This window comes from Dipodomys merriami, unplaced genomic scaffold, assembly GCF_024711535.1.
Source record: "Dipodomys merriami isolate MVZ:Mamm:240054 unplaced genomic scaffold, mDipMer1.0.p SCAF_114, whole genome shotgun sequence".
NCBI lineage: Eukaryota > Metazoa > Chordata > Mammalia > Rodentia > Heteromyidae > Dipodomys > Dipodomys merriami.
The window spans coordinates 3,794,796-3,818,831 of record NW_027202427.1 but is presented as its reverse complement, the minus strand read 5'-3'; the positions used below and the strand labels follow the sequence as shown (position 1 = coordinate 3,818,831).

At 58.7% G+C, this 24,036-nt stretch overlaps 2 protein-coding genes across 3 annotated transcripts; one reads left to right on the top strand and one right to left on the bottom strand.

Moving 5' to 3' along the window:
• The first annotated feature begins 1,353 nt into the window (after nt 1–1,353).
• Nucleotides 1,354–4,411, top strand: LOC138822675 (uncharacterized protein C3orf22 homolog). 2 transcript variants are annotated; one of them, XM_070015458.1, is made up of 4 exons: nt 1,354–1,625; nt 2,024–2,149; nt 2,430–2,555; nt 4,223–4,411. In XM_070015458.1, exons 2-4 carry the CDS (start codon nt 2,061–2,063, stop codon nt 4,269–4,271), a joined length of 264 nt encoding a protein of 87 aa, XP_069871559.1. In that variant the 5' UTR covers nt 1,354–1,625; nt 2,024–2,060; the 3' UTR covers nt 4,272–4,411. The 2 variants fall into 2 exon arrangements, with proteins under 2 accessions (XP_069871559.1, XP_069871557.1); XM_070015456.1 differs by having other exon boundaries at nt 4,106–4,411.
• A 2,280-nt stretch (nt 4,412–6,691) lies between these two features.
• Nucleotides 6,692–10,140, bottom strand: LOC138822664 (carbohydrate sulfotransferase 13-like). The gene is made up of 3 exons (XM_070015445.1): nt 9,735–10,140; nt 9,013–9,092; nt 6,692–7,546 (listed from the first exon to the last, which is right to left on the bottom strand). Exons 1-3 carry the CDS (start codon nt 10,138–10,140, stop codon nt 6,692–6,694), a joined length of 1,341 nt encoding a protein of 446 aa, XP_069871546.1.
• Between the last annotated feature and the right edge of the window lie 13,896 nt (nt 10,141–24,036).

Sequence of the window (24,036 nt, the reverse complement as noted above, 5' to 3'; positions counted from 1 at the left end):
AATAGGGCTTCTAAGAGGCCTACTCCTGGGAAAAGGCTGGAAAAACCCCTGGGAAAAGATGTGTTTCTGTCTTTCTTCCCTCATAAGAGTGCCTGTTAATCTTTTACTGCTTCTACTGCTTTTTGTACTTGCTCATTGTCAATGTCCCCTTATTCAAAGCTCTTTCTTAAGAGTGTTGACGACTCCAATATCTGATGAGTGTCTTAAAAAATATGACTAACTCACCAGAGTTAAGTGCTACCCTGAAACCCCTCTTATGAAGGCTAGTAGACAAGTTATAAGTAAATATAAAAGTATTGGGGGTTTCACAAAGTCACTTCAGCAGAAGGAATTGTTTGTAAGGGACTTACAAGAAGCAGTAGGCTCAGCTAAAATAGAAAGAATGTATGGCAATTGCTGAGATAATTATTTAGGAGAGAGAATTTCCTGCTATTTACTAAGAGAATTGCTAGGTCTCCTTAAAGTTTACTATTAAAGAAGAGACAGGAAAGATCTTATGGGAAAGTTAAGGCCTCTATAAAAATAGGTAATGGTTAATTGGTGACAAACATCGAAACCCAAACCCATTGTATTCCTTAGAGATAAGCCGGAGACAAATGCCTATCAGGTGCCCAGCTGGTGACCACCCAAGAAAGAAGCCATGCAGCAAGATTGTGTAACCTTTTGCCCTTTCTCATGAGACTTCTGTTATAAAAGTTTGCTATCTTCTGCATTAAATCGCACTCAGCACTCAGCATCCACTCCTCTTGTGTGTGAGTTGTCTGTTTGCCATCTCCCCACCTATTCCAGGTTCCTCCCCTAGGTATCCTCCGTCATCCCGACAGAACCCGGTCCGCAGCAGTTCCTAATTCACCAGACCTGCTCTAAGCATGTGACATACCTTGCCAAGTTGTTGCCCCATAGCCCAAGAGGTGGTGCTAATACTGTGCCTTTAGGATGGACATTCAGCACAGTGAGGCAGGCCTCCCAGGGAAACAGGAATTGAGGCTGCAGAATCCAGACTCTTGAGTTCAGACCCTCAGCCTGAATTCAGAACCTCTTACCTGATGTTAGAGGTCAGGTGAAGGTCAGCCAGAGAGAGCTTTCCTGTAGCCGCGGGGAGTGCGGGCTGTTTCTGGGCTCACTCTTCTGTTCCTGTTTCTGGGGCTTGAATGGGGCAAGTTCTTGGTACAGAGTGTATAGATAGGTCTCCCCTCCAGCTACCACAGGTGCCACACCACCCTTCTGCTTGCCACAGCCTTCACAATCACCGTGGTCTGGGGAGGGGATCTCCAGGCTGAGCCACAGGGCCAGCAATAGTCATGTCACTAATTGTGACCTCAAAACTTATGACACTGCGATGAGCCTGTGAGCCCAGCCTTCCCAGAGCCCGGGGGTTGTGGCTCCTTTGGTGGTGGCAATCAGGACCATGGTCAGCGGCAGCTCCTGTGGTATCACATAGCCTAATGCATAATGGCCTACTTCTCTTACCTTTTATCTCTCCTGGCAAACCCTAGGCCTGAGACTGTAGCCAAAGGCCCCGGAAGCTCTTCCTGTGCATCTATCTGCACTGAAGTGGTTCTGGAGTTTTGTCACCCCAGCTCCAATGATCATCACCATCATCAGGACTGGAAGTGGGCAGCGTGGTAAGCTTCAGCCGCCCGTGTGGCTGGGAAGGGAGACCCATTGACAGGTCGGGGAGGTGACCAGGGTGGGTAGATGGGGTCCAGGGCTGCCCTGGACTGCAGTGTCTCCTACAAGACACTCAGCCCAGCTATCCGGTCTCATTCCGTCTTAGAAGTGGGCAGCGAGCGGGGAGCGGTGAGGGAGAATATTCTTGGGTTGTCAGAGCTGCCTCAGGACGGGCGGCTCACGGCACAAGCACAGTCCTCCCCAGAGCCACCGAGCAGATGGGAGCGAAGCAGTGGCCTTCTAGAGCCTCCTTCTCTCTCCTGAAAAATGGAAACAAGGATAGCATGTTCTCCACTGGTGGAGAGCATTCGATGGGGCGCACAGCGTGTAGCAGCCGTGCCTTGCCTTCCAGCCATGACTGAGGAAACCACAACCTGACTCCTTCTGGGATGGCGTCTAATGCCACCAAGAAGTCTCGCAAATCCAAGAAAAGCAGGGTCAAGACCCAGGAGAGATTTGCCAAGAAGTTTCCGTACAGGTACACGATTCCCAGACCCCTAGGTGGAGCTCTTCAGCCCACCAAGCCTGAGAGCCCCAGAAAGCACTGTGGAGAGCTGGAGGGGTGGGGGGTGGGGGCGGGGGGCGGTCTCTGGCCCACTGGAGTCCCTGAGAAACCTCATGCTGTACTGCCAGTCTGAGGTCGTACGTCCGCCCCAGCACAGCCCAGACCAAGGGCCTCAGGGTATTTGTAGAACCCTCGGAGTAGTGCCTGGCAGACACTGCTGATGAGCGACAGCTACTTTAAGTGATGTTTATAGGTTCTCCTGGCTAGCGGAACACAGCTCTGAGTCCCCGCCATCCTGGGAGAAGAAGAATGTCTCCCTGAAGGACCAGCTGCCCCTGCAGAAGAAGCTAGTGCCAACAAGGTCCATCCCAATTTCAAGGTAAGTACCAACACTAAGCAGTCGTGACCCAGAGGTGTGTGGTCACCCTCGCAGATGGAGGGAACAGCAGACTCCTGGAAAGATCTGCCCACGGAAAAGAGGCTTGCAGGTGGCTACACTCCCTCCCAAGTAAACACTCAGAAAGCAGCCGCTGTGCACTGCAAGTCTGCACATGCACAGGCATGCTGCCGGCTGCTGCTCCATCTGCCCTGCACACAGCACGTCTGCACGCCCAGAGCCCCCCGCCACCACCTCCCTCCCCGCTCCAGGCCCAGCTAATGCTGGCACCACAGGGGACTCTGGACCAAGGGCAGAGTCAGTATGACTGGCCTCTGGCCATTGTGCACCTCCACACTCCAGAACAAGACACCCTGAACACACCCACATGTGTGAACACAACACACAGCACACACTGGCACACACGGCCCAGCCTGGTCTTGGTCCCCATGGAGCTGAGCCACGGAGAGAGGCATCAGAAAGCTCCCGTGTCCCCAAGTCCTAGACTTCATTTGGGCAAAATTAGAGCAGCTGAGAGTCCGGGTGAAGTCCAGTCCGGCCATGTGGGACTGAGGCAGGAGAGCAGAGGCTGGCCCCACACATGCTGAGCCATGTCTGGGCAAGCCAGGGGAGGAGGCGGGGACCAGTGCCCATCCCTCATCGCGAGGATGCTGTGTAGCCCCAAGCCTGGGCAGCCGAGTCCTGCAGGGAGCCGACTCCAGACAGCCAGGGGAAAACCCAAGCCGTTTGCTAGTGTGGTAAGGAGCCCCAGGGACGGTGGGCAGCAGCCAGGTTGGGCCACGAGAACCAGCCGGGACAGGGCAGCAACGGGGTGGCTACAGAGGACAACTAGTCTAACTCCTGGCTAGAGGGGCAGGCAGACCCCAGAAGCTGGGAATGGGCCGGACCTGAAGAGGTCAGCAGGCCTCACAGCCCTCCAGCTCTGACACTGCTCAGTGCCTCTTCCTTTGGGGCCCTGGGCGGGCTGAAACAGTCAGCAAGAGGCTGGGGCCGGAGAGACCAGGGCTCCGTGAAGGGGGAAGCCCCGTGGAGGACAGCGGAGGGGCAAGAGACAGGCAGGCCTGTGCTGTCTCTGAAGACACTAGATGCCAAAATGTCTCTGTACTGAGCTCTTAGAGAAGACACCTTAGAAGGGCAGGTTCTCTGTGGGCCAGGGCAGGGCAGGGTGGTCTCGGTGTAGAGGCTGGGGGAGTCTCAGTTGGGAGGTGAGGGGGGGAGGTAGGAGAGGCAGTCTCAAGTGGCCTGAACAGACATGGTAGCTTGAGCTGTACCTCAGCAGTCACTGAAACCTCGCGAGTGGATGTAGGACTCAGAGTTTGGCCCTGCCCCCCCCCCCCGGGCAAGGCCCACGGGGCACTGGGGACGGGCGGGGCTCCAGATGCGATGTAGGTGGCAGGAAGCCATAGCGGGAGGCAAGCACGGGTGTCCCCCAAGAGGGAGCAGCGGAGGCTGGGAGTAGATGCGATGAGAACCCTCCCCAGTGGCCAGCGGGGCCCGCTCGGACCAGGTGTGGCTCTGTGTGGCTTCTCTAGGGTCGGGGCTCCAAGTTTAACACCGTCCAACAACAGCCCGTCACCCCGATCCTTCAATGCCTCAGAACTCAAGTCACAGATCCTCTGCGCCCCCAAACCAAGTGATACCTTCCACAGGCCAGTGCTGACCAGCGAGACCCCGGGGCCATCCGGGGTGGTCTCCTAAACCCCTGCTCCCCAGGGCTCCCTTATGGCCTGCCTCTGCCTCCTCTGCAGCTCTGGGCTGCGGCCACAGAGACCTTAGTGACTCGGGAGCTGCCACATCACCCGAGACCATGCCCCGCTAATAAACTCACCAGGTGCAAACTCTGCTCTCCTGTGGACTAACTTACCAGGTTCAAATCCCGCTCTGCCTTGGACTCCTCACCTCTCCTGCCTGAACTGCTAAAGATGAATGCAAAGCAGGTGTGGCATGGTGTGGCCCCGGAGGACACCGGGGGCGCTGGCCTTCCCAGCACTGCGGGGGAAGGCTGGCCTGTAGAGAGCTCAGGCCAGGGCCCAGGTTCAGTCACCATCAAAACGTGCATGGCTTGTAATGGGCAGTGTTCATATAAAGGAAGTGTGGAAACATCTGATCCCTGCTCGCGCCAGGAGTTTTGTTTTTTTTTTTTTTTTTGGTCGGTCGTGGGGCTTTAACTCTGGGCCTGGGCACTGTCCCTCAGCTCTTCAGTTCAAGGCGAGCGCTCTACCACTTGAGCTACAGCCCCACTTCCGGTTTTCTGGTGGTTTATTGGAGATAGGAGTCTCACAGTCTCTCCTGCCCGGGCTGGCTTTGAACAGTGATCCTCAGATCTCAGCCTCCTGAGTAGCTAGGATTACAGGCGTGAGCCACCAGCGCCTGGCTTCGCCAGGAGTTTTCTTACACCTCATGCCCTCAAGCCAAGTCCAGGAACCAGGTGTGGCAAAATTCCTCACAAAAAAGTCTGAAACAACCTCGTTTGACGGTAGACTGTGATGTGGTGACAGTCTATGCACACGATGCGCGCAGGGTCCCACACAGCACCCCAGCCGGTGCCTGGCCTCCAGGGGAGGCCCCCACACTGGGAGCACCACCACAGAGAAACCTGAATCCACAGAGGGAGGGAAGGCTGCGGGCCGGCAGGCCACGCCCTCTCAAGGTGACACCTGATCCGCCCTTCCCCGTGTCCCCTCAGAGGCCGGTGCTCAGAGGGGACCCCAAGGGTGGCAGGTGCCAGGGCGCTCGCCCTGTCTCTGGCCAGTGTGAAGGCAAGCCGGGGAGGACATGTCATGGTGCCCACCCACAGTTAGGCTTGGCCATTTTCTGAGAAGTGAATGGCTCAGTCTTGTGGGTCACGTGGAAGAAGGCCAGTCCTTGGGGAAGGAGAGCAAGACAGGCGCCTGGGTTCCTGGGGGCCCAGGGCAGCTGTCATGCCAGCCGGCCTTCATCCTGCTGAAGCCTCGGTCCGGGAGCCTTTGTCACGGGCATCTCTGTCCTAATTTCAGAGCCATGGTATCACTTGCCGCCCCGGGGAGGTCAGTGCCCTCAGTGCTCCTGACCACAGACCTCTTGCAGTGTGTGGTGAAGCGCAGTCTGGGCTGCCTTCACCCAGGGCCTTACTGAAGCCTGCGGAGTAGTCAGCTGACTGTCAGCATGCAGTTACGCTTGTGAGCGCTGGGATCCGTCCACATCAATCAGACCTTAAAAACAAGCCTCTTGTGGCCCGCAACAAGGCCCCCGGAATGGAACTGAGAACACAAGACACAAACCAAACACACCTGTGCACCTGTGCCCCGACGCAAGCGCAGAGAACACGTTCCCGATGGCCGAGGGGCGCATTGTGTGCAGGCGTGTAACCCGGCCCCAAGCACCCCTTCGACCAGTGCGGGAAATGGTTGCTGGAACCCCTCCTGTCACCCGACTGGGGAACCCTGGCTTTCCCGGGTCATCCACTGACCCCACCATCTGAAGGCAGGGGTCAGCTCTGGCCACCTGTGAGCACACACGCGTGCATGCGCATGCACGCACACGGGCACTGGCCAGAGAGGAAACTGGACAGGGCAGCCAGAGCGGGAGGCGAGGGAGGAGGAGCGGCCTCGACTGCCTCGCAGGCTGGACGGGCCCTGGACAGGGCAGCTGTGGGCGGGGCAGGAAGAGCACGTGGCCCGGGGCGAGCCCTCCCGGCTGGGCATCGGGCTTAGCCAACGGGTGGCGTCTGGCTGGGCGGAGCCGAGTGGGCTGCGGGGGCTCGCCCGCTGGGCCTGGGAAGGGCGCCGGAGGAGGGCGGGCCGGGGGTCACGGGAAAGGCACGGGCCGGCTCTTCCCGCGTGCGGCCCTCCCGCGTGCGTGCGGCCCGGGCCTTGGCACGGCGCGGCCTCTCAGAGGCGACTCCTGAGGGCTGCGCCCGGCGCCTCCGCCACCCCCACCCCACCCCGCGATAGACCTCACCAGGAGTTCTGGGGTCGCCTCCCGTGGCCCCCGTGCCAAGGCCAGGACGCTGCGAAGGGCTCGTGCAGCCGGGGCGGCGCCGCGGGGCCGGGGCGGCCCGGAGCGCAGGAGGCGGAGCACGCGGAGCCCGAGTGGGCCGCCAGGCGTTTATTAGGCGCGCGTGGGGCGCCGGCCCCGGGCTAACGGGGCCGCAGGTACGGGGGCGCCGAGTAGTTGAAGAGCACGAAGTCCAACTTGTAGAGGTCGAAGAGGCGCCGCTGGTAGAAGGGGCTGATGTCCCGGAAGAGGCGCGCGGCCTGCTCGCGCGCGGGCGCCGCGCGGGGCGGCGGGGCGGCGGGGAAGCGCAGGCCCGGCGCGCCCAGCAGCCCCAGCAGGAAGTCGGCGTCCTGGGCCAGCGTCTCGAACCGGCCCACCACGTCGTAGCGCAGGCGGCACGGGTGGCAGAGCGCGTGCGCGCGCTCCCAGTGCTCGTTGAAGGGCTCGTCGCGGCGCGTGCGCGGGTCCAGCAGGTAGGCCAGGAACTCGGCGAAGCGCACGTCGTGGCCGCGGGCCAGCGCCTCGGGGTGCGCGCGCGGCCGCAGGCGCCGCACGATGCGCGTGCCGTAGCGGCGCTGGAAGGCCTCGCTGTAGGGCCGCGCGAACTTGTTGCGGTAGGCCGAGGCCAGGCGCTCGAAGGGCTCGCGCACGAACAGGAAGGCCAGGTAGTCGCGCAGGCGCCGGCGGATCTCGGCGGGGCGGAAGTCGGCCAGCGAGGGCAGGCGGCCCGGCGCGTGCGCCTCGCCCGCGGGGATGGCGCGGGGGTCGGCGCGGGCGTCGCCGCGGGCGCGGGCCCGCAGCGCCAGCAGCACGCGCTTCCAGTTGGTGCAGGCCACCTTGGGCACGTAGCAGTACAGCAGCCCGTGCGCGTCGTCCACCAGCACGTGCCGCAGCTCCTCGGGGCGCAGCGCGCGCGGCCGGCGCGAGTGGCGGCTGCAGGCCTGGCGCAGCAGGTCGCGCCGCTGCCGGTGCACCTCGGCCAGCGCGGAGCGCGGGGCCTGTGGACGACAGCGGGGGGGGGGGGGGGGGGCGTGAGCGGCGCGGGGCCTGCGGACGACAGCGGGGGGGGGAGGGGGGAGGACAGCGGAGGGGCGTGAGCGGCGCGGGGCCTGCGGACGACAGCGGGGCGGGGGGGGGGGTGAGGGGGGAGGACAGCGGAGGGGCGTGAGAGGCGCGGGGCCTGCGGACGACAGCAGGGCGGGGGGGGGGGTGAGGGGGGAGGACAGCGGAGGGGCGTGAGAGGCGCGGGGCCTGCGGACGACAGCGGGGCCGGGGGCGTGAGCGGGGCGGGGGCGTGAGCGGCGCGGGGCCTGCGGACGACAGCGGGGCCGGGGGCGTGAGCGGGGCGGGGGCGTGAGGGGCGCGGGGCCTGCGGACGACAGCAGGGCGGGGGGGTGAGGGGGGAGGACAGTGGAGGGGCGTGAGCGGCGCGGGGCCTGCAGACGACAGCGGGGGGGGGGGGGGCGTGAGGGGCGTGGGGGGCGTGTCCTCCCCTGGGGGGTGTCCTTCCCTGGGTGGGGTGCCCTCCCCTGGGGGTGTCCTCCCCTGGGGGTGCCCTCCCTTGTGCGGGGTGTCCTCCCCTGGGGGTGTCCTCCCCTGGGGGTGTCCTCCCCTGGGGGTGCCCTTCCTTGTGCGGGGTGTCCTCCCCTGGGGGGTGTCCTTCCCTGGGTGGGGTGTCCTCCCCTGGGGGGTGTCCTTCCCTGGGTGGGGTGCCCTCCCCTGGGCGGGGGTGTCCTCCCTTGTGCGGGGTGCCCTCCCCTGGGGGGTGTCCTCCCCTGGGGGTGTCCTTCCCTGGGCGGGGTGTCCTCCCCTGGGTGTGCCACCTGTCCCTGCGCTGGTGAGCGTCGAAGGCCTTGGCAGGGAGAAGGAGGCCTTTTGTGTACACTGGTTGGAATAGGGGATCTGTACAGACAAAGTGGTGGGCATGTGGCAGGGCTGGGAAGGGCAGGCGTCTGCTGCTAAGAGTCATGAAGAACCGGCCAGAGTAGACTCCAGTGCATTATCCTCACTTCCCACTTTCCCAGCTCAGGGAGCCAGCGCGGCTGGAATGGAGCCCAAGACCCCACCTGCCTGAGGTGAGACAGAGCAGGGCCCTAGAAATGAGGGGCAGGCGTCCCGGTGGGATGCAGTTGACCCCTGGCTTGTGGTGGTTTGACCCCTGACTTGATTTTCCTCTACAGTGATGGGAAAGTCCTGAGCCTTCTGTAGAGAGCGATTGAATCTGAGTCTAATCAGTCTGGATTCTCCCTCCTCAGGCCAGGCAGCCCAGACAGAGGGGAGATGACCCTGCGCGAGGGTGTGTTGTGGGCTGAGCTGGGAGGAGCCGTTAGGGAAGGTGGAAATAATGAGGGAAGGCCGGCTGGGTGGGCAGAGGCCCCAGCACTTGTCTAGGCACACTCTGGACAGCCACCTCACCTGGGAGGGGGTGCAGCCCCACTCCAGCACGTGCATTCTGCCCACCTACCTGGTCCAGCTCGTAGAGCAGCTGCCGAGGACTCTTCCCAGCATGCCACCGGCCGGGGCCCAGGGCCCTGTCTGCAGACGCTGTGGGGCACAGGACAGCCGTGTCACTGAGGGCGGCATAGAGCCGGCCTGGGTGCAGTGGGGAGGTCAGCCACACGCCTAGGGTCTGCTCACAAACACCGGGACTCAGTATACTTCCCCCCTTGGCCTCTCCAGCCCCTGGGGGCTTGGTAGCATGCACAGGGGATTGGTCAGCCAGGACAGTGACCTGTCATCTGGCCCTGTGAACTGCCCACCAAAGTTGGAGTGTGCCAGGCAGGAGAGAAGGTGGCACCCAGCCCTCTAGTAGGCTGGGAAGGCCTGACCGCCAGCCTCACCCGCTACCCTCTGCCTGCCCCTCCCAGCTCAGCCCATCTGTCAGCACCCAGCTCTGGTGTGGGCAGCAGTGGCGTGGCACAGCTCAGCGCAGGCTCTTGAGTGTTAGGAACCCCCATGGATGCCTGAGGAAGCCTGTAGCTGCCTGCGGTGCACGGGCTGCCCCACGTACGTTCACCTGGTGCTGGAACTGAGACCCTGCATCTCTAAAGCTGTGGAGCTGATGGCTCTGGTCTGGTCTGGGGCAACTTGCTGCACTAGCTCAGCACCAACAAGCAGTGCAGGACATGTGGCCAATAAAGAGGCTTGCCGGAGGAATGAATGTCACTGTGGGACCCTGGCTCTGACCTCTAGATGCCTGCTGTGGACACCGGAAGTGCACCGCACCCTCTGCCAGCCTCCGGTCCCCTCCCTCCACAGCCCAGGCTGTGTCCTGGGCAAAGGTCAGGTTTCCTCTGGCCAGGCCTGCCTGTGCCTCGTGCTGCCTTCCCAAGCCCACACATGTCCCCACCAGGCTGCAGGCGCTGGCAGGAGAGGGCAGCCACACTGGCTGTCCCTTCCAAGTGCAGGGCAGCTCCAGCCAGGGCCGGGTGGGGTGTGTGGGGCTGGCCACTGCCGCTGGCCCGAGTGTGGCAACAGCCACCCTGAGTCGAGCCAGGAGGTCCCACGCGAAGGTGGCGCCTCTCACCGCTGCCGGCTTGGAGAGGACGAGGGGCGCTCTTGGCATTTTCTGGCTGCGGTTACCCAGTGACATGGTATCATGGTGGCTCGGCTGGTGTCCGAGGAAAGGCAGCTGGGCACCAGGTGTATGAGGATAGGAAGAGCCCCGGGGATGCCTCCCTGGCCCGAGGCCAGGCCCTGGCTTGTGGGAAAAAGGGTCCTGAAATTCCCCCAGGGGCCCAAATATCGGTGGCCACTGGTTACAGGGCTGAGCTTCCTGGCAGGATGGGCAGACAGCCCTGGGCGGTCACGAGCCCAGGGGTCCAAAGGAGGCCCTGGAAACCTCCGGGTCCACTGGCGGGCACAGCTGGGGTCAGCGCTGCACGGGCCACTGTGTGGCATCAGCAGCGCCGCCCGCAGTGCCCCGACCCCCTGCCCCCATCCTCAGACTCGGCTGCAGCCCAGGCCGGGCCTAGGGGGACGCGCGGAACAGGCTCGGGTGATTCCGCTCAGCCCTGAGAGACACCGCTGGGAGGTCGCAGGGGGAGGAGGGACGGTGACAGGAGCCAGGGGAGAGCCCTCCGCAAGGACAGACCGCAGCCAGCAGGAGGAGGAGAGAGGAAGACGGCCATGCTCCCGAACGCCCAACGCGGGGGCGGGCATGGGGCCTGTCCAAGAGGCGGCGGTGCCCGCGGGCTGGGCCGCCCCCCGGGGGCATGGGGCCTGTCCAAGAGGCGGCGGTGCCCGCGGGCTGGGCCGCCCCCCGGGGGCATGGGGCCTGCCCGGGTGGCCGCGCCGTGCGTGCGGGGTGCCTGGAGTCGCCGTTCCACCCGTGCGTCTCCGCGCGGCGGGCTGAGGAGCCAGGGCGCCGCCGGCGGCTGCAGACTTTGACCCTGGGCCGGCGGCGCCTCGTCCTCAGGGGCTGCGGGCTCCGCGTCGGTGACCTCCCGCTCGGAGGGGTGGCAGGCGCGGCCCGGCGGCCATGGGCAGCCCGCACCCAGCCGGAGGCGCGGGAGCCGCGTGAGGAGCCACGCACTCCCCCCCCCCCCCCCCCCCCCCCCCCCCCCGCCTTCCGTGTGAGGAGCCACGCGCCCCCCCCCCGCCTTCCGTGTGAGGAGCCACGCCCCCCCGCCTTCCGTGTGAGGAGCCACGCACTCCCCCCCCCCCCCCCCCCCCCGCCTTCCGTGTGAGGAGCCACGCCCCCCCGCCTTCCGTGTGAGGAGCCACGCACTCCCCCCCCCCCCCCCCCCCCGCCTTCCGTGTGAGGAGCCACGCCCCCCCGCCTTCCGTGTGAGGAGCCACGCCCCCCCGCCTTCCGTGTGAGGAGCCACGCGCCCCCCCCCCCCCCCCCCCTGCCTTCCGTGTGAGGAGCCACGCACTCCCCCCCCCCCCCCCCCCCCCGCCTTCCGTGTGAGGAGCCACGCACTCCCCCCCCCCCGCCTTCCGTGTGAGGAGCCACGCACGCCCCCCCCCCCCCCGCCTTCCGTGTGAGGAGCCACGCACTCCCCCCCCCCCCCCCCCCCCCGCCTTCCGTGTGAGGAGCCACGCCCCCCCCGCCTTCCGTGTGAGGAGCCACGCCCCCCCCCCCCGCCTTCCGTGTGAGGAGCCACGCCCCCCCGCCTTCCGTGTGAGGAGCCACGCGTGCCAACCCCACGTGAGGAGCCACGCGTGCCCGCCGCCCTCCCGTGGAGCCAGCCGCAGTGTGCGGACGCTGCGCCCTGGGGCTGAGACTGCGGCGCGGCTCGGGTTCGTCATTGCCCGCGGGTGGGTGCGCGGCCAGGCAGGAGCCGGACCGGACCGGACCGGTGTGGGGTCCTGCCCTGCCCCCCACCCCCACAGGCTCTGCTGGGACACCCGCACCCCCGCGCCGGGCGCCTTCTCCACGATCAGCCCAAGAGAGGACGCACCAGACAAGCCCCTCATTCGGCCTCTTCCTTTGCGCCGCGTCTCCGCTCCCTGAGCGCCAGCATCCGGAAGGGTTGTTTTTTTTTTGTTTTTTTTTTTTGTTTTTTTTTTTTAATTTTTTTTATTGTAGAGATACTATACAGAGGGTTACAGTTACATGAGTGAGGTAATGAGTACACTTCCACTTCCTCTTGAACATTGTTACCCCCTCCATTGTTTTCCCCCTACCATCCCCTCCCTCCCTCCCTTCCCCAAGGTTCTTTTTTTTTTTTTTTTTTTTTTTTTGATCGTGATTAAGTGATTACTTAATTTCCGGAAATTCACAGTATTGTGGAATAATGATGCTCATTTAAAGTCACAAGTTCATTCTAACTTTCCTGGAGCAAATTGTCTATCACAGTCTATAATATATAACGGTGCTCATATGTTATATACCATATATGTGATCAGCAGCATGGGGATATTTAGTAGTGGTTCAACCAGATGAGTGGGAGTTCTTTGTTTCTTAAGTCCTGTTAGTTTTGTCATATCACCTAACATTTTGGATTCATCATCCACTTATCAGGGAGACCATGTACTGTTTGTCTCTTCGTTCTTGGCTTACCTCGCTCAACATGATTCCTTCTAGCTCCATCCATTTCCCTGCAAATGCCATTATTTTGTCATTTCTAATGGCTGCATAATATTCCATTGTGTATAGATACCACAATTTTTGGATCCATTCATCTGTGGTGGGGCATCTAGGTTGTTTCCATATCCTAGCTATTGCGAACAGTGCTGCAATAAACATGGAGGTGCATGTGTCCTTGTATATTGGTTCCTGTTGTTCAGGGTAGATGCCTAGAAGTGGTATGACTGGGTCGTAAGGGAGGTCAATCTTTAGCTTTCTAAGGACCCTCCAGACTGCTTTCCAAAGTGGTTGTATGAGTGTACATTCCCACCAGCAGTGTAATAGCGTTCCTCGTTCTCCACATCCCCTCCAGCATTTGTCGTTGGCTGATTTGTGGATGTGGGACATTCTGACTGGGGTAAGGTGGTATCTCAGGGTTGTCTTTATTTGCATTTCCTTCACCACCAGGGATGATGAACATTTCCTCATGTGTTTCTTTGCCATTTTTATTTCTTCATTTGAGAAGTCCCTCTTTAGTTCCCTTGCCCATTTAGTAATTGGTGTGTTGGGTTTGGGAGGGATTAGTTTCTTGAGTTCCCTGTATATACAGGATGTTAACCCCTTGTCTGATATATTGCTGGTAAATATTTTTTCCCAATTAGTTGGTTGTCTTTCTAGCTTGGTTGCGATAGCTTTATCTGTGCAGAAGCTTTTTATTTTAAGGTAGTCCCATTTGTCGAGTCTCTCTCCAATTTGTTGTGACCCTGGGACTCTGTTCAGGAAGTTCCTTCCTGTGCCTATTAGTTCAAGTGTCTCTCCTACTCTGTCCTGCAGTAGTTTCAGAGATTCAGGTTTAATGTTAAGGTCTTTAATCCATTTTGAGTTGATGTTGGTGCATGGTGATAGGCTGGGGTCCACTTTTAGTTTTCTGCATGTGGCTGCCCAGTTTTCCCAGCACCAGCGGTTGAAGAGGCTGTGTTTCTTCCATTGTATGTCTTTGGCTCCTTTGTCGAATATCAGCTGGCTGTAGGCCTGTGGATTTATTTCTGGATCTTCTATTCTGTTCCATTGGTCTTCGGGTCTGTTTTTGTGCCAGTACCATGCTGTCTTTGTTATTATAGCTCTGTAGTAGAGTTTGAAGTTCGGCATGGATAGCCCTCCCATATTGTCTTTATCCCCTAGAATTGTTTTGGCTATTCTAGGTCTTTTGTTGTTCCATATGAATTTTTGGACTGTTTTCTGTATTTCAGTGATGTACGTCATTGGGATTTTAATAGGAATTGCGTTGAATTTGTATATTAGTTTTGGAAGTATTACCATCTTTACTATATTAAGTCGGCCTATCCAGGAGCATGGGAGGTCTTTCCATTTCCTAGTGTCTTCTGCAATTTCTTTCTTTAACTTTTTATAGTTCTCATTAAATAGTTCTTTTACATCTTTGGTTAGGTTAATTCCTAAATATTTTATTTTTCGGGAGGTTATTGTGAATGGGGTTGCTCCCTTTATTTCCCTCTCTTCCTGTACATTATCAGTGTATAGGAAGGCAACTGATTTTTGTGGGTTTATTTTGTATCCTGCTATTTTGCCGAAGTGATTTATGATTTCTAAGAGTTTGGGGATGGAGTTTTTGGGATCGTGGAGGTATAGTATCATGTCGTCTGCAAAAAGGGATAGTTTAACTTCTTCTTTTCCTATGAGGATCCCTTTAATGTCTTTTTCTTGCCTTATTGCCCTGGCTAAGGGTTCTAGGACTATATTGAAGAGGAGTGGAGACAGTGGGCATCCTTGCCTTGTTCCTGATTTTAGGAGAATTGGTTGTAGCTTTTCCCCATTAAGTATAATATTGGCTATTGGTCTGTCATAAATGGCTTTTATTGTTTTTAGAAATGTTCCTTCTATTCCTATTTTCTCCAGAGCTTTTAGCATGAATGAATGTTGAATTTTGTCAAAGGCCTTTTCTGCATCTGTAGCGATAATCATGTGATTCTTGACCTTGGCTCTGTTGATATGTTGGATTACATTTATTGACTTACGTATGTTAAACCATCCCTGTGTCTCTGGGATGAAGCCTACCTGGTCATAGTGAATTATTTTTTTTATGTGTTTCTGGATTCTGTTAGCTAGAATCTTGTTAAGGATCTTTGCATCTGTGTTCATCAAGGAGATTGGCCTGTAATTCTCCTTTTTGGTTGGGTCTTTGCCTGGTTTGGGGATGAGTGTGATATTGGCTTCGTAGAATGAGTTTGGGATAGCTCCTTCCTTCTCTGTTTCTCTGAAGAGCTTGAGGAGTATGGGTATTAGTTCTTGTTTAAAGGTCTTATAGAATTCTGCTGTGAATCCATCTGGTCCTGGGCTTTTTTTTGTTGGAAGACTTTTGATAGCTTCCTGTATCTCATTATAGGATATTGGCTTATTTAATTGGTTAACTTCTTCTTTGCTCAGTTTGGGCAACTTGTATTTCTCTAAAAATGCATCCATTTCTGCCCGATTTTCTTCCTTTAGAGAGTATAGCTTTTGAAAGTAGTCTGTTAGAATTGTTTGGATATCTTGGGTACGTGTGGTGATGTTTCCCGTGGTATCCCTAATCCTATTAATATGGGTTTCCTCTCTTCTTTTTTTAATTAATCTAGCCAATGGGCCATCAATTTTGTTTATTTTTTCAAAGAACCAGCTTTTTGTTTGGTTTATTTTGGTTATGGTTTTCTGATTTTCTAATTGGTTAATCTCTGCTTTTAATTTGGTTATCTGGCTTCTTCTAGTAGCTTTAGGTTCCATTTTTTCCTGTTTTTCTAGCTGTTTTAATTGCAACGTGAGATTATTTACTTGGTCTGTCTCCATTCTCTTGATGTGGGCACTGAGGGCAATAAATTTGCCCCTCAGGACTGCTTTTGCTGTGTCCCACAAGTTTCTTTGTGAGGTGTTTTCATTTTCATTGAGTTGTAGGAAATGCTTTATTTCTTCTCTGATCTCTTCTGTTATCCAGGCATTGTTAAGGAGTGTGCTGTTCAATTTCCATGTATTGGAGAAATTTCTGCGGTATGCTTTGTTATTGAGAGCTAGCTTGATTCCACTGTGGTCAGATAGGATACAGGGGATTATGTCGATCCCTTTGTATTTGCTTAAGTTCCTTGCATGAACTATGATATGGTCTATTTTGGAGAAAGTTCCATGAGCTGCTGAGAAGAATGTGTACTGTGTTGTTTTAGGGTGAAATACTCGGTAGATGTCAGTTAATTCCGCTTGCAGTATGGCCTCTCTTAATTCGGTAGCTTCTTTGCCAATCCTCTGGTTGGTAGACCTGTCCTTTGGTGAGAGTGGTGTGTTAAAGTCTCCTAGTATTATCGTATTGGGATCTATTTTATTCTGTAAGTTTGAGAGCATTTGTTTGACATATCTGGGTGCACCAATATTTGGGGCATATAAGTTGATGATGGTTATATCCTCCTCTTGGATTGTTCCCTTTATTAATATGTAGTGTCCGTCCTTGTCTTTCTGTACTGATTTTAATGAAAAGTTTATTTTGTCAGATATCAGGATAGCTACACCTGCTTTCTTACTGGGGGCGTTTGATTGGTAGATCCTTTTCCACCCCTTCACTCTGAGTTTGTTTGTATGTTTGGCTGAGAGGTGGGTCTCCTGAAGGCAACAGATGGATGGGTCTTGTTTTCTTATCCAGTCCTCAGTTCGTTTTCTTTTAATTGGCGAATTCAGCCCATTTATATTAAGAGAAAGTATAGAGAGATGCATTGTTGTCCCTGCCATTCCGTTTTCCTAAGTTTTTCTTTTTTCCTTTCCTCCTGTGCTTGCTCAGTTAGACTTTGAGTAATGCCTGTTTGGGGCAGGCCCCAGTTCCTGGCTGCTTTCTTCAGGTTGTGTCCCCCCTCTTAGAATTCTTTGTAATGCTGGCTTAATGTTTATGAATTCATTTAGTTTTTCTTTGCTATTAAAAGTTTTCAGTTCTCCATCAAATGTGAATGCTAGCTTTGCCGGGTAGATCAGTCTGGGTTGGCAGTTATTGGCTCTCAGGGCTCGTATGGTGCTTTCCCAGGCTTTTCTTGCATTCATTGTTTGTGTGGAGAGATCTGCAGTAATTCTTATTTTTTTCCCATTGTAGTATAGCTCCTTCTTCATTTTTGCTGCATGCAGGATTGTTTCCTTATTATTCAGATCTATCATTTTTACTATAATGTGTCTAGAAGTGTTTCTCCTGGGGTCTTGCTTGTTGGGTGTTCGATAAGCTTTTGTGATGTAGTTAAGATGGTCGTTTTTGAGGTGGGGAAAATTTTCATTGATTATCTTGTTAAATAGGTGTTGCATTCCCTTGCTCTGGAATTCCTCACCTTCGTCCACTCCAATTATGCGAAGGTTAAATTTTTTAGCATTATCTGCTTGCTCTTGAATATCCCTTTGGTTTAATTTGAGTAATTTTTCCATATCTGTCACTTTTTGGTCCAGTTGGTGTATTCTGTCTTCTGTATCTGACACTCGACCTTCCATTTCATTCACTCTGTTGACAGTGGCTTCTATTGTGGTTTGCATGGAGGAAATGGATCCCTTTATGGATTCAATGTTGGTTCTCAGAGTACTGATCTCACCTCTCAATGAGGTATGCATTACCTCTAATTTGGCGTTTATCTCACTTCTTATTGAGGTTTGTGCAGCTTCTATTTTTGCATGCATCTCTTGTTTGATACCCTGTATCTCTTTGGATAGTTCATCCTTGTGCTCTTTCAATTTCTGATAAATTTCTCGCTTTATTTCTTGAGTCATTGCCTCCAGCAACCCTTGGAAGTAGCCTTTGTCTTCCATTCCTGCTTTGCTCCCACTGGGGCTCTCCCCTGTGTGGCTGCTGGCTTTTGGGGTGAGCTTGCTGTCCTGGGTGGTAGTAAACCTTGTGATTTTTCTCTGTGATTTTCGCATGGAGGTTCAGGAGACTGCTCTTCAATTTTGTTTTGGTGTGTCTGTCTTTGCTTGGTTGCTGATTCTGTATTGGTAGAGAGAGTCTGTGCCTGATCTGGGTTCTGTTGGGAGCCTATTTCCAGCTGCTATTCTGACTTACTTAGGATTCTCAGCTCTCTGCTGTAGATTGCTGACAGTTCCCGCCTTTGGAAGGGTTGAGCAGCCTAGACTGCTTGTGTTTGCTCCTACGGGTGCTCTTGTGAAGAACAGATGCTCTGGATGCACTCTCCCAAATGCTGGAGTCTGCTATGGGCTCCTGATGTGTTTTTGTTTATTTGTTTTGGGCTGGTTGTGGGCTTGAACTCTAGGTTTGGGTGCTGTCCCTCAGCTTTTTCAGCTCAAGGCTGGCACCCTACCGTTTGAGCCACAGCACCACTTCTGACCCTTTTTGCTTTTGTGATGCTGAGGAATCAGATGCAGGGCCTCATACATCCAAGACTATCACTCTATTGCTGAGCCGCCTTAACAGTCTGAGCTCCTGCTTACTATCAGGTGCTGGCAGCCTGTGTTGCCCAATTCCCAGTCTAGGGTATATGGGTGGAGTTTTGGTGGGGTTTGGGCTTCTCTTGTCCTGGGCCTCCAGGTCTTTTGTTGTCACAGGCGTGCTTCCCGGGGGAGTGTTGTTTCCTGGTTTTCTCCCCTCTGTTGAGGCGTATGCTCAGCTTTTTACTTCAATTGGGAGGAGTTGGTTGTGTTGTTCAGGCGCCGGATCCCCGGGCTTGGTTCTGGCCCCAGCCTGGAGCGCGCTTGTTAGGCCTGTGCTGATGTGTATACCCCCTAGGTTATACAGCCTGGGGGACACAGTTCAAATTTCTTCTACTGTTGGTAGTCTTGACCCAGGGGCGCTGTTCCTGGCTTGGGCATTTAAGCTCCCTTCCAGGGGTGCTCTTGCTCTAGCCTGGCCAGCTGAGTGTGCTCCACGGGCTGGTGGAGCTCTCAAACAGTTCCCAGTTTTAGTGGGTCCTGTGGTCCGGGTGCTGGGGTAGGGAGTCTAGGTCAGGGTCTGGGGATTCCCTCCAGCTCTGGTCTCCCTTGAGGGATACACTTCCCCTGTGGGGTACTCACCCTGGAGCTGGTTGTTTCTGTGTGGTGTAGGTCGTCAGTTGTTGTTGCAATCCGGGCTGGGTTGGGCGGTGGTGGCTCTGTGTGATTCTTTTCTGTCTCTGCCTCTGTCGAAGCTGTTGGGTCAAGAGTGTCCACGCTCAGGCAGCTTCTTCTCGGTACCTCTGGGGCCCAAGTGACCCCGCCGGGTTGTTGCGATCGTGATCGGGCGGGCGGGTGGTCTGCAGACAGGACCCTTTGTCGCGCCGAGCCGCTTTGGCGGGATGGAACCTCTCTGCTCGGGTGGAGAGTGCTGGATCGTTGCGATCGCGATCAGGCGGGCCGGGTGGTCTGCCGCAGGTCCTTTTGTCACTCTGCTGATGCCGAGTGGCTTTGGCGGGATGGAGCCTCTCTGCTCGGGTGGAGAGTGAGGGGTGGGGGTGGGATCCTCGTGGAGACTCCCGGCTGGTAGGTTTCTCTGTTCCTGGCGATCTGCTGTTCTGCAAACCAGTACCTGATGTTCTGAAAGTGGCCCCCTGTGTCTCTGCTGTTTCTCTGGGGCTCCCACAGCCCCCGCCGGGCCGGCTGGCCGGCGGCTTGGCGCGCTGCCGCGCGGCCAGTAAAAGTTGGGGGAGGGGTCTTCGCTTTTTTCTGTTTTGAAATTCTTTTCCTCTTTCTTTTTTGTTATTCTCCGCCTCTGGTTTTTCTCTGAGTGTTCGTCTTTTTGTTGTTGTCGGTCTCTTGGGGAGATTAAGCGTTGGAACTCGAACTCTCTTTTTGGTTGGAGAGAGCTGTGGCGTTTCCCTACTGCCCCGTCGCCATCTTGGTCCCCCCTCCGGGTTGTTTTTTTTTGTGGGGGGGGGTCCTGTTATGGGCCCTGAACTCTGGGCCTGGACGCTGTCCCTCAGCTCTTCAGCTCAAGGCTAGCACTCTACCACTTGAGCCACAGCACCACTTCCGGCTTTTTTGCTTATGTGGTGCTGACAAGGCAAGCGCTCTACCACTGAGCCACCTTCCCAGCCCAGCATCGGGAAGGGAAGCGGACCCGCCGCCCGCCCCAGGCAGCCCTGTGGGTCTTCCCGCTCCTCGCCGCACCCCAGGCAGCCCTGTGGGTCTTCCCGCTCCTCCGCACCCCAGGCAGCCCTGTGGGTCTTCCTGCTCCGCCGTGGCCGCACCCCAGGCAGCCCTGTGGGTCTTCCCGCTCCTCCGCCCGCCCCAGGCAGCCCTGTGGGTCTTCCCGCTCCTCCGCACCCCAGGCAGCCCTGTGGGTCTTCCTGCTCCGCCGCACCCCAGGCAGCCCTGTGGGTCTTCCCGCTCCGCCGTGGCCGCACCCCAGGCAGCCCTGTGGGTCTTCCCGCTCCTCCGCCGCCCGCCCCAGGCAGCCCTGTGGGTCTTCCCGCTCCTCCGCCGCACCCCAGGCAGCCCTGTGGGTCTTCCCGCTCCTCGCCGCACCCCAGGCAGCCCTGTGGGTCTTCCTGCTCCGCCGTGGCCGCGAGCGGCGACTGTCTGGACTCAGTTCCTTCCCAGGGCCCCGGCAGCACCGCTGCGCCCAGCTCAGGAACCTCACTCCGCCGCAGCCTCCACGCAGGCGGGACCGTGAGGGTGGAGCTGCCCCAGGGGCTCGGGCTGAGGTCGGGGTGCTGGGACCACAGTGCCCTGGACAGCTCTTCCCCTCTGCTGCACCGGGGCTCTGGGTCAGTCATGGAGGACGGGCTAGGGAGGCACCCCACTGACAGGCCTCCCGGCCTGCACAGCACTGGGGCCCCTCCCTGTGCCCCCCAGCCTCCTGCCAGCCAGTGGGGCCCCTCCCTGTGCCCCCCAGCCTCCTGCCAGCCAGTGGGGCCCCTCCCTGTGCCCCCCAGCCTCCTGCCAGCCAGTGGGGCCCCTCCCTGTGCCCCCCAGTCTCCTGCCCAGACAGACACTCTGACACTCCTGTCCTGTTCTGCGAAAGGGAGGGACAAAGCCTAACATACTCAGCGCCCAGGCTCAGCCTTCGTATCTGGAGAACCTTTGGCCCTCACAGTCCAGAGCACACCTGCCCCCCCTCCTCACTCACAGTACAGAGCACACCTGCCCCCCTCCCCCTCACAGTACAGAGCACACCTGCTGCCCTCCCCCTCACAGTACAGAGCACACCTGCTGCCCTCCCCACTCACAGTACAGAGCACACCTGCCCCCCTCCCCCTCACAGTACAGAGCACACCTGCTGCCCTCCCCCTCACAGTACAGAGCACACCTGCCCCCCTCCCCCTCACAGTACAGAGCACACCTGCTGCCCTCCCCACTCACAGTACAGAGCACACCTGCTGCCCTCCCCCTCACAGTACAGAGCACACCTGCCCTCCCTCCCCCTCACAGTACAGAGCACACCTGCCCCCCTCCCCCTCACAGTACAGAGCACACCTGCCCCCCTCCCCCTCACAGTACAGAGCACACCTGCCCCCCTCCTCACTCACAGTACAGAGCACACCTGCTGCCCTCCCCCTCACAGTACAGAGCACACCTGCCCCCCTCCCCCTCACAGTACAGAGCACACCTGCCCCCCCTCCCCCTCACAGTACAGAGCACACCTGCCCCCCTCCCCCTCACAGTACAGAGCACACCTGCCCCCCTCCCCCTCACAGTACAGAGCACACCTGCTGCCCTCCCCCTCACAGTACAGAGCACACCTGCTGCCCTCCCCCTCACAGTACAGAGCACACCTGCCCCCCCTCCCCACTCACAGTACAGAGCACACCTGCTGCCCTCCCCCTCACAGTACAGAGCACACCTGCTGCCCTCCCCCTCACAGTACAGAGCACACCTGCTGCCCTCCCCCTCACAGTACAGAGCACACCTGCCCCCCTCCCCCTCACAGTACAGAGCACACCTGCCCTCCCCTCACAGTACAGAGCACACCTGCCCTCCCTCCCCCTCACAGTACAGAGCACACCTGCCCTCCCCTCACAGTACAGAGCACACCTGCCCCCCTCCCCCTCACAGTACAGAGCACACCTGCCCCCCTCCCCCTCACAGTACAGAGCACACCTGCTGCCCTCCCCCTCACAGTACAGAGCACACCTGCCCTCCCTCCCCCTCACAGTACAGAGCACACCTGCTGCCCTCCCCCTCACAGTACAGAGCACACCTGCTGCCCTCCCCCTCACAGTACAGAGCACACCTGCTGCCCTCCCCCTCACAGTACAGAGCACACCTGCCCCCCTCCCCCTCACAGTACAGAGCACACCTGCTGCCCTCCCCCTCACAGTACAGAGCACACCTGCCCCCCTCCCCCTCACAGTACAGAGCACACCTGCCCGCCCTCCCCCTCACAGTACAGAGCACACCTGCCCCCCTCCCCCTCACAGTACAGAGCACACCTGCCCTCTCCTCACAGTACAGAGCACACCTGCTGCCCTCCCCCTCACAGTACAGAGCACACCTGCCCCCCTCCCCCTCACAGTACAGAGCACACCTGCCCCCCCTCCCCCTCACAGTACAGAGCACACCTGCCGCCCTCCCCCTCACAGTACAGAGCACACCTGCCCTCTCCTCACAGTACAGAGCACACCTGCTGCCCTCCCCCTCACAGTACAGAGCACACCTGCTGCCCTCCCCCTCACAGTACAGAGCACACCTGCCCCCCTCCCCCTCACAGTACAGAGCACACCTGCCCCCCTCCCCCTCACAGTACAGAGCACACCTGCTGCCCTCCCCCTCACAGTACAGAGCACACCTGCCCGCCCTCCCCCTCACAGTACAGAGCACACCTGCCCCCCTCCCCCTCACAGTACAGAGCACACCTGCTGCCCTCCCCCTCACAGTACAGAGCACACCTGCCCCCCTCCCCCTCACAGTACAGAGCACACCTGCCCGCCCTCCCCCTCACAGTACAGAGCACACCTGCCCTCCCTCCCCCTCACAGTACAGAGCACACCTGCCCTCCCCTCACAGTACAGAGCACACCTGCTGCCCTCCCCCTCACAGTACAGAGCACACCTGCCCCCCTCCCCCTCACAGTACAGAGCACACCTGCCCCCCTCCCCCTCACAGTACAGAGCACACCTGCTGCCCTCCCCCTCACAGTACAGAGCACACCTGCCCCCCCTCCCCCTCACAGTACAGAGCACACCTGCCGCCCTCCCCACTCAGGCGCGGTGGCAGGGACACTGAAGGCCCCACATGGCCCCACAGTGAGACCGGTTGGCAGGGCAGCCAAGCAGGAAGGGGCCTTTCCAGGCCTGTCCTCCCTCCGAGGGCCCTGCAGGCCCCATTAGCCAGCCCCTGTCCTCTGAGGTCAGGAGTTCGAGCTCACGGCCTGCGAGTTGGGGCATGTAGAACAGGCGGGTGAACCCTGGCTCACCCACAGGTTCCCCCAAAGATGACCCCTTCCCCAGCCACAGCGAGGCCCCCGAGGGCCCGGCCTCAGGGACTGTCAGCTCTGTGCCCTGCCTGGGCTCAGGGCTCAGGAGACATCTAACTAGTGAATGACAGGGTGACGTGCGCTAGGACAGCCTCAGAGCCGGGACCCGGCCGGCCCGGGAAGCGCACGGGCTGGGAAGAGAGCTGCAGCCCCTGTGCGGGCGGAGGCAGGTGCGGTGGCAGTCTCCCTGGCCTCTCCCAGCTGGACCCCAGGCGAACTCCAGCCTCCATCCCCGGGGATGGAGGGGGGGGCGCCCCACGGCCCAGCCAGCAGGATGGAGAGGCTGCTTCCCGTCGCTTTCTGGCTTCCTGAAGTCTAGGAAGGAAGGACTTTCCGTCCCACCTTACAGATGGGACCACTGAGGCCACCGAGTACAGAAGCGGCCCCGCAGCAGGCGAGGCTGGCAGAGCGGCCCGCAGCCTGGACCCCAGGCCTCCCCTGGGTAGGCGCCCTGAGAACAGCTGGTGGCTTAGGTCAGCGCCGACCCCACTGCCCTGCGGCGCCTCTCAGCCAGCGGTGTGCGTGCGTGTGCGTGCGTGCGGTCCCAACAGCTCCTGGGGGTCCTCAGAGTCCACGTTGGAGGAAAAGGAAGGAAAGATGGACGGCCAAGACGGGTCGCCGGCCATATCCCTGCGCCCTCCACCTCCCACCTGTTTCCGCGTTCGCGGGGTGGGCCGCCCCGGCTCCCCGCCGCAGCCTGTGATCCATGGGGCCAGCCGCTCTCCGTGGGGACTTGGGGGCAGCGGGGTTCCAGGGCGCACGGCCCCTACAGATGGACGCCAGGGTGGACTGAAGCGTCCCCTCCCGCCTGTCCCCCGAGCGCTGCGGACGCTGCACCGAGCGGTTCCCGGGGCCAGCGGAGGAGCCCCTGCGGGGGCAGGCCGGCCACCGAGAGCCTCTCTGGGTCCACCAGGGACCTCTGCCTGGGGGGAGGAGCCGGTGTGCGCGCCGCCCCGGAGGGATCGATCGCTGCCAGCGGGGCGCGCGAGGCCGGCACCGGGGTGGGGGCCGAGGCGGGCGGAGCCGGCCGCACTTACCCCGACGCGGGGCGCGGGGCCCGGTGCACAGGAGCA

What these genes read in the sequence shown, in the direction of transcription:
- LOC138822664 (XM_070015445.1), bottom strand. Translation starts at nt 10,140, where the DNA reads ATGTCACTGGGTAACCGCAGCCAGAAAATGCCAAGAGCGCCCCTCGTC. An exon ending in TCCACAGCAGGCATCTAGAG is followed by an intron (nt 9,093 to 9,734) that starts GTCAGAGCCAGG and finishes TGTGCCCCACAG; the next exon opens with CGTCTGCAGACAGGGCCCTG. An exon ending in TGCTCTACGAGCTGGACCAG is followed by an intron (nt 7,547 to 9,012) that starts GTAGGTGGGCAG and finishes TGTCGTCCACAG; the next exon opens with GCCCCGCGCTCCGCGCTGGC.
- LOC138822675 (XM_070015456.1), top strand. Translation starts at nt 2,061, where the DNA reads ATGGCGTCTAATGCCACCAAGAAGTCTCGCAAATCCAAGAAAAGCAGG. An exon ending in GCCAAGAAGTTTCCGTACAG is followed by an intron (nt 2,150 to 2,429) that starts GTACACGATTCC and finishes TGATGTTTATAG; the next exon opens with GTTCTCCTGGCTAGCGGAAC. An exon ending in AGGTCCATCCCAATTTCAAG is followed by an intron (nt 2,556 to 4,105) that starts GTAAGTACCAAC and finishes TGGCTTCTCTAG; the next exon opens with GGTCGGGGCTCCAAGTTTAA.